This window comes from Euprymna scolopes, chromosome 46 (assembly GCF_053919585.1).
Source record: "Euprymna scolopes isolate OS-2025 chromosome 46, ASM5391958v1, whole genome shotgun sequence".
NCBI lineage: Eukaryota > Metazoa > Mollusca > Cephalopoda > Sepiida > Sepiolidae > Euprymna > Euprymna scolopes.
Genome location: NC_136527.1, coordinates 120,524,674 through 120,534,052, shown reverse-complemented (window position 1 = coordinate 120,534,052; position 9,379 = coordinate 120,524,674). Strand labels below are relative to the sequence as shown.

The 9,379-nt window shown below is 26.8% G+C and overlaps 1 protein-coding gene across 1 annotated transcript; it reads right to left on the bottom strand.

Moving 5' to 3' along the window:
- Positions 1-252: 252 nt before the first annotated feature.
- On the bottom strand, positions 253-2,508 carry LOC145270426 (uncharacterized). Its single transcript, XM_080126067.1, has one exon. The coding sequence runs from the start codon at positions 1,789-1,791 to the stop codon at positions 577-579; it is 1,215 nt and encodes a 404-aa protein (XP_079982193.1). The 5' UTR covers positions 1,792-2,508; the 3' UTR covers positions 253-576.
- Positions 2,509-9,379: the final 6,871 nt, after the last annotated feature.

Below are 9,379 nucleotides of genomic sequence, written 5' to 3'. Positions count from 1 at the left end.
ACACATACGTTATATTCGTTGATTAGCTTGTAATGCAAATATTCTGGACCTCACTCAGGGACATTGGTCGTGTACAAAAACTGGAAACCTGATAAAGCAAATAATTACACATAGAAAAAGTATTGCTCGTTTTTAAAAATGGTAGACACATACATATTGATTAATTACTTACTTTATATTCTTTTAAACACATACATACTGATTAATTACTTGATGACTTTATATTCATTGATTAGTTTGTAATGCAAATATATTAAATCACATGTAAATTGGTTGCAAAACATAATATATTATACTTTATTGAACATCATCGTTTAACCAGTAAATGGTATGTTACAGTAATTAAATATTTATATCTCTGGATTATGAAAGTTAATATTGAAAGTATTGTATCCAAGAAAATACAAATTCTATTATGAGTCTAATTTGGCTGCTGCACTTCATACACATTTATCTTGCATATGTATATGATTAATGTGATTTGTCTATAATGTGATATGAATGTGATTTGTCTTCTCTATGTGTTTGCATATACTGCAACATATTTGCCTTCCGCGAAAAAAAATGAACCACTTTCTACCCCAGAATAAGATTTCTATTTTCTATGTGTTCGCATATGTCGCAACAAAGTTTGCTTCCATGTAAAAGAAGAACCACATAGTTCACAAGTAGTGGTTTTTCTCCTGTATGTGTTAACATATGTCCCAACAAATGCGACTTCTGTGTAAAAGAAGAACCACATACTTCACATGAATGTGGTTTTTCTCTTGTATGCGTTCGTATATGATTCAACAAGTGTGACTTCAGTGCAAAAGAAGAACGACATACTTCACAAGAATGTGGTTTTTCACCTGTATGTGTTAACATGTGTTGCAACAAATTTGACTTTACTGTAAAAGAAGAACGACAAATTTTACAAGAATATGGTTTCTCTCCTGTATGTGTTCGCATATGTTGCAATAGAGTAGACTTCTGTGTATAAGAAGAACCACATACTTCACACGAATATGGTTTTTCTCCTGTATGCATTCGCATATGCCTCGACAAAAGTGACTTCAGTGAAAAAGAAGAACCACATACTTCACAAGAATGTGGTTTGTCTCCAGTATGTGTTGTCATATGTTGCAATAGATTAGACTTCTGTGTAAAAGCAGAACCACACACTTCACAAGAATGTGGCTTGTCTCCTGTATGTGTCAACATATGTTGCAACAAATGTGATTTCCGTGCAAAAGAAGAACCACATACTTCACACGAATGTGGTTTGTCTCCTGTGTGTGTTAACATATGTCGCACCAAATGTGATTTCCGTGTGAAAGAAGAACCACACACTTCACAAGAATGTGGTCTCTCTCCTTTATGTGTTAACATATGTCCCAACAAATGCGCCTTCTGTGTAAAAGAAGAACCACATACTTCACAAGAATGTGGTTTTTCTCCTGTATGTGTTTGTGTATGATTTAATAAAGTGTACTTGTTCGTAAAAGAAGAACCACATACTTCACAAGAATGTGATTTCTCTCCCGTATGTGCTAACATATGTCGCAACAAAGATGATTTCTGTGCAAAAGAAGAACCACATACTTTACAAGAATGTGGTTTCTCTCCCGTATGTGTAAACATATGTCTCAACAAAGATGACTTCTGTGTAAAAGAATCACCACATACTTCACAAGAATGTCGCTTATCTCCTGTATGTGTAAACCTATGTTGCAACAAATGTGACTTCTGTGAAAAAAAAGAACCACATATTTCACAAGAATGTGGTTTGTCTCCCATGTGTGTTTGCATATGTTGCAATAAAAGTGACTTATTTGTAAAACGGGAACTACATACTTTACAAGAATATAGTTTGTTTTACATATTACTTTGCATGTAGTCAAAGAAACTTTCTTTCAATGAGAAACAAACACAATGTAATCAAATTATTAGTCTTCGAATGTTCCACAATAAAAATGACTTCTCACTAATAAAAACTACCTATATTTATTAAAGGATTTTTTCTTTTCCCTTTGTTTCTATTTTACCGTGCCGTTGTGATTTTTGCAGAAATATTTTTCTGGTTTTGCTTTAGACTTCAAGTTTTCTTTTTGATAGACATATGATTTTTTGCATAATTATTTTCCATGCATTTTTAGTTTATTCATAGTGCTTTAAGCTAGACGAGTGTTTCTTGTGAAAGTTTGGCGAGGGGGACCATAGATTGAAGCCCAGTCAAACACTTTCCATGAAAATAACGATAGAGCAGAGGCAAAATCGCAACATCTTATACATTGATGGTAATGTTATATGTAAAAGAATGCATACACGTAAGAAGAACAATGTTTTGAACTTCTTTGCATCAAATTTGATGTCACGTGTTTCACAAGTCTATGATTTCTTTGCTTTCTGATATTTTCACGAATTTTATATGTAGACATTTCCAAATATGGTATGAGTTTCTTATATCATCAACGGAAAATGAGGATCCATTCTCATCAATATATTTGATTTCTGTCGATTGCTGCAAACTCTGAAAATATAAAAAAAAATCATGTGATAATATTTCACTTTCCAACGTATTCTTATTAAAAAGTCAACAAATTCGTTACTGTTGAAAAACAAAATATAATTAGTATTTTTTCATGTAAAACAAGTATAAAATATAATCAGTACATTTTCATGTAAAACAAGTATAGAATATAATTATTACTTTTTCATGTAAAACAAGTATAAAATATAATTAGTATATTTTCATGTAAAACAAGTATAAATTTCTAATTATTACATTTTCATGTAAAACAAGTATAAAATATAATCAATACTTTTTCATGTAAAACAAGTATAAAATATAATTATTACATTTTCATGTAAAACAAGTATAACATATAATTAGTACATTTTCATGTAAAACAAGTATGAAATATAATTAGTACTTTTTCATATAAAACAAGTATAAAATATAATCAGTACTTTTTCATGTAAAACAAGTATAAAATATAATTAGTACTTTTTCATGTAAAACAAGTATAAAATATAATTATTACTTTTTCATGTAAAACAAGTATAAAATATAATTATTACTTTTTCATGTAAAACAAGTATAAAATATAATTAGTACTTTTTCATGTAAAACAAGTATAAAATATAATTAGTACTTTTTCATGTAAAACAAGTATAAAATATAATTATTACATTTTCATGTAAAACAAGTATAAAATATAATTAGTACTTTTTCATACAAAACAAGTATAATATATAATTATTACTTTTTCATGTAAAACAAGTACAAATATAATTAGTACTTTTTCATGTAAAACAAGTACAAATATAATTATTACTTTTTCATGTAAAACAACTATAAAATATAATTAGTACTTTTTCATGTAAAACAAGTATAAAATATAATTATTACATTTTCATGCAAAACAAGTATAAAAAAATTATTACATTTTTATGTAAAACAAGTATAAAATATAATTAGTACTTTTTCATGTAAAACAAGTATAAAATATAATCAGTACTTTTCATGTAAAACAAGTATAAAATATAATTATTACAATTTCATGTAAAACAAGTATAAAATATAATTAGGACTTTTTCATGTAAAACAAGTATAAAATATAATTATTACTTTTTCATGTGATACTTATTAAAATGTGAACAAATTCGTTATTGTTGAAAAATAAAATATTAGTACTTCTTCATGTAATACTTATTTAAAAGGCAATAAATTCATAGAAAACCAAAATATAATTGGTACTTATTGTGATACGTAAGGGAGCATTATAGGATTGTAATTATATTGCTAAAGTAAAAAAATGCTATTTATATTTGCTTAAGTAACAATTTTTAATTATATTTGCTAAAGTAAAAGATTATTTATATTTGCGTAAGTAAAAAATTTTATTCATATTTGCCAAGGTAACTATTTTTAATTTTAATTGTATTTGCTAAAGTAAAAGATTTTAATTATATTTACTTAATGATATTTGTTAAAGTAAAAAACTTTTATTATATTTACTAAAGTAAACATTTCTCATTATATTTGCTAAACATTTTCATTATATTTGCGAATGTAATAAAATTAATTATATTTGCTGAAGTAAAATAATTTTAATTATATTCGCTAAAGTACAAAAATAATTATATTTGCTAAAGAAATAATAAAGTTTAATTATATTTGCTAAAGTAAAAAAAATAATTATATTTGCTAAAGAAATAATAAAGTTTAATTATATTTGCTAAAGTAAAAAAAATAATTATATTTGCTAAAGAAATAATAAAGTTTAATTATATTTGCTAAAGAAATAATAAAGTTTAATTATATTTGCTAAAGTAAAAAGTTCTTTGTTATATTTGGTGAAATAAAAGATTTTAATTATTTTTGCTGAAATATTTTAATTTTATTTCATAAAGTAAAATATTTTCATTTTATTTCATAAAGTAAAATATTTTCATTTTATTTCATAAAGTAAAATATTTTCATTTTATTTCATAAAGTAAAATATTTTCATTTTATTTCATAAAGTAAAATATTTTAATTTTATTTCATAAAGTAAAATATTTTAATTTTATTTCATAAAGTAAAATATTTTAATTATTTTTGCTAAAGTAAAATATTTTAATTTTATTTCATAAAGTAAAACATTTTCATTTTATTTCATTAAGTAAAATATTTTCATTTTATTTCATAAAGTAAAATATTTTAATTTTATTTCATAAAGTAAAATATTTTAATTTTATTTCATAAAGTAAAATATTTTAATTTTATTTCATAAATAAAATATTTCAATTTTATTTCATTAAGTAAAATATTTTCATTTTATTTCATAAAGTAAAATATTTTCATTTTATTTCATAAAGTAAAATATTTTAATTTTATTTCATTAAGTAAAATATTTTAATTTTATTTCATTAAGTAAAATATTTTAATTTTATTTCATAAAGTAAAATATTTTAATTTTATTTCATAAAGTAGAATATTTTAATTTTATTTCATAAAGTAAAATATTTTAATTTTATTTCATTAAGTAAAATATTTTAATTTTATTTCATAAAGTAAAATAGTTTAATTTTATTTCATAAATAAAATATTTTAATTTTATTTCATTAATTAAGTAAAATATTTTAATTTTATTTCATAAAGTAAAATATTTTAATTTTATTTCATACATAAAATATTTTCATTTTATTTCATTAAGTAAAATATTTTAATTTTATTTCATAAAGTAAAATATTTTAATTTTATTTCATAAAGTAAAATATTTTAATTTTATTTCATAAAGTAAAATATTTTAATTTTATTTCATAAAGTAAAATATTTTAATTTTATTTCATAAAGTAAAATATTTTAATTTTATTTCATAAAGTAAAATATTTTAATTTTATTTCATAAAGTAAAATATTTTAATTTTATTTCATAAAGTAAAATATTTTAATTTTATTTCATTAAGTAAAATATTTTAATTTTATTTCATAAAGTAAAATATTTTAATTTTATTTCATAAATAAAATATTTTAATTTCATTTCATAAATAAAATATTTTAATTATAAATACGGTCCGACAGATATGAGTTTTTTAACTTCAGCACTTTTGAACTGTGTCAGGAGTTATTATTATAGGCTTATCACGTTATCAAAGATTTCATTGAATACAGAATATGGTGTTCCTTGGAAGCTGAATGAAAAGAAGTCTTTCAGATTTTCTAGTACTCTCCACTTCTTTCAATAACATCTCTATATAAATAAAATGAACTCATTTTTTCTCGTCGGATTTTGACCTTAATAGGATTAAAAATCAAGATATTTCATGCAAATATAATATGCACAAACGGCAGAACAATATCTGAGGTGTGTTATAGGCTTATTATTTCTCAAATTCCTCGATAATCTTAGATTTCTAAACTTTTTCTGCTGAGAAGTCACGGCCAAAATCGGTTAAGATCAATGGAAGTGGTAAAATATTTTCTCTCTAATAAATTCCTCCTTCCCCTCCCACCACTTAACACCGTTTGGGGATCGTTCACAAGGAACAGTTGAGAAGAGAACACCGGTTTGGCTTCGTAGTTCTTTCATGTCAAGTTATTTAAAATCACTAAACTAAGCTGCAGTGCTCTGTGGCGTAGTGGTTAGCGTGCTGGACAATTCACACTATATTTTCACGTCCGCGCCGACCTACCATAGTCGTTTTTTTTTTTTTTTTTCCTAAACAACTGGAATGAACTTTTCTTGGTGGCCGAACTGTTAACGTTGCAGATGTTTTTTTTGTTTTTTTTCACACTTTATTTTCCTACTTTTACTCATGACTCCGGGTTTGATCCTTCCTACTTACCTACCATAACATTTTTTAAAACTCCACCCCGTCCCGGAAACAAACACTCGGGCAATGCTGGATACCCCCGCTAGTTTGAAAATAAATTTGCATTATCACAATAGTTGCTTGCCATTGATTTATCGTTGGCAGTGGCCATTGATCTTTACTGGAATTTAGTGACAATAAGCCGCCCCAAGATCCCAGTTCTCTTCGCATTTATACAGTGGAGGTCTGGTCGGTGCTCATTCTTGGTCTTTATTTCCTACTTGATTACTTGCCTATTTGGTTTCACTCTTTTTTTGAAGGGGAACAATGATGTCGTAATGGGGGAATGGGTGTGGAGTTAAAGAATATATAGGTATGCAGCTTCATCGTTCTTGGTTTTATGTAGCGCTTCATGTTTTGTCTCTGTAGCAGTTTGTCTGGTCTACGCTTTTGGTTCGTCTGTGTTAGTCTCCACATTCAAGGGTTTCCTTAATATTTCAGCTGTTTTCATTATTGTTGTTCATTGTATTTTTCCAGTCATTCCTCTGATTCCAATTTCTCCCATTTTATTTCAAAGTTTTTCAGGATTGTTTCTAGTGCTCCTACTATTATAGGCATTATTTTGATTTTTTTCATCTTCCATATCCCTTTCAGCTCTCTGGCTAGATCTGTGTATTTGATCCGTTTCTCATTTTCTTTGATATTCACCCAGTGGTCATCGAAAACAGCAAAGTCTACGACTTGACAGGATTTTTCTTTCTTGTTAATTATTACGATATTATTATTATTATTATTATTATTATTATTATTATTATCTTATTATTATTTATTAAAATGATAGCATTTGTGTTATTTTCTGTGTCATGCTTACATCCGGGTATCTGTTGCTTAATTGTTACAGACTTCCGTTTCTTGTAATAAATAATTTTACCAAGAAATCTTCATAAGTTTTGGTTTCGGTTTTGAGTATAGCAGATAGCACTCTGGTAATGTATTTTTTATAAATAATTTTATCAAGTATTCTTCATAAGTTTTGGTTTCATAATCGATTATAGTTGAAGGAACTCAAGCTATTTATATATATGTATATATAAAATATATTTTAGTAATCGACATACAGTCCTGTTTCGTTGTTTCACAACTCATCAGTGCCGCTAGACTAATACCTATCCCAAGCCGAGGATCGAACCTAGAACCGTCGTGATGACAGTCGGCAGTTCTACCCCGACTACGGAAGCGGTGGTCGTAATTAATCAGTCCGAATGTCTATTTAAATAAACATCCGTCCGCCACTCGTAAAGTGCTCAAACGTTGTTTGTAAACAAACCGCGAGCTTTGCATTTTTTCAGCTAAATTAAGTAGCGAGTAAGATTATTTACGATAGTGCTCAACCCAAGAGGAAGGGGTTATAAAATATATTTTAGTCATCGACATACAGTCCTGTTTCGTTGTTTCACAACTCATCAGTGCCGCTAGACTAACACGTATCCCAAGCCGAGGATCGAACCTAGAACCGTCGTGATGACAGTCGCATTCCTAAGTTTTAGTTTCAGTTTCGATTCAAGCTGATGCACCCAAGTCCTATAGGTATATCTTTTATTTTTGAAATCGCAACTTTATAATATATAAAATCGATAGAACATTAACTCTATAATAGTATATAAAAAAATCTACAAGCATAAAAATATCTTATTTAAGCATTAATTTCGACCGGGCTATACTTTTGCAGTTTTAATAAAAGAGCTACAATCTTTTTGTCAAGATCAAAGTGTAGTATCTGTTATTCAGATACGGCACTTCCATTTCTCGTTCTCTTTCAATGGAGGAAGTATCCTCCACGACTGAGACAATTTCTATTTTTGTACAATAATATCAGAACACTTCAATTTATGCTGACCATATACAGTCATATCAGAACGCTTCCGGTTATGCTGAACATCTACAGAACCAGCAGTGGAATTTTCACACGTCCCGCTTGTTATTATTGATGTTTTGCTATAATTTTATGGCAATTAGTTTAGCTGGTTGTGCATTTTATAAAATAATAAAAGTCTATGTTTTTTGTATGCAAATATTGATTGAGCCGTAATTCAGCATTCACTTGGCTTTCCCTGGAACATGACGTCAACAATTGGATAATCCTGAACGTTGCCAATGAAATAATAACAATGCTATGTAAATGAAAAAAAGTAAAATTTTAAATGTAGTAAAATTAACAGAAAAAAGCAAAAAAAAAATTTTTTTTTCACTATTATTACTATTATTATTATGATAATAATAAAGGTGCTTGTGCAGTGTATGCATGTGTATTTTAAATATTATTTCCAATTTAATTTTTGGGTTTGTATTATTGTACACATAGATTCGAAAAAGTTGTCAAAAACAAATATATAACAAATAAATGTTATCAAAGGCAAGATAAGTTACTTTTCTACCAAACTGGATATGCTTTTAGGGGTTTCTATTACTATACACATAGATTCGAAAAGGTGCTCACAATCAAATATATACCAAATAAATGGTATCGAAGGCAAGATAAATTACTCTTCTACCTATCTTGAATGGTTTTTAGTGGTTTTATTCACTTTCAAATGTGTAATCGCTTCGAAAATCATACAATGTTTATCGATATATTTACGATATTTTATTTTCATCAAAAAAGCAAAAATAAATTCATGCATTTTTTTTACTACTGAAAACCATAAGTTTAGTAAACATATTTTTTGTTTAACCAAAATAATAAGCGAAATAATACATTTCCACTGTAAATTAAAATAATGAGTTCCTTATCTGATAAATGCTGTAAATTTCATTTAAATTAGTTAATTTCCTGAGTTTTGGTGAATTTTTAAGGGAGGGGGTCACCTCCTTTGCGGTCACCCAGACCGCACCCCCTTTGATATGACAATATATATATATATATATATATATATATATATATATATATATATATATATATATATATGAGAAAAAAGGCAACAACAATATTTTTACTATATATGCATTTGTCTTTACTCTGGTCAGCTTTTTAAATTCACCCCCCCAAGCAAAACTCAATCATGTTCACTTCCAGCTAAAGTAGTTTCCACGCTCTTTAC

What these genes read in the sequence shown, in the direction of transcription:
- LOC145270426 (XM_080126067.1), bottom strand. Translation starts at nt 1,791, where the DNA reads ATGCAAACACACATGGGAGACAAACCACATTCTTGTGAAATATGTGGT.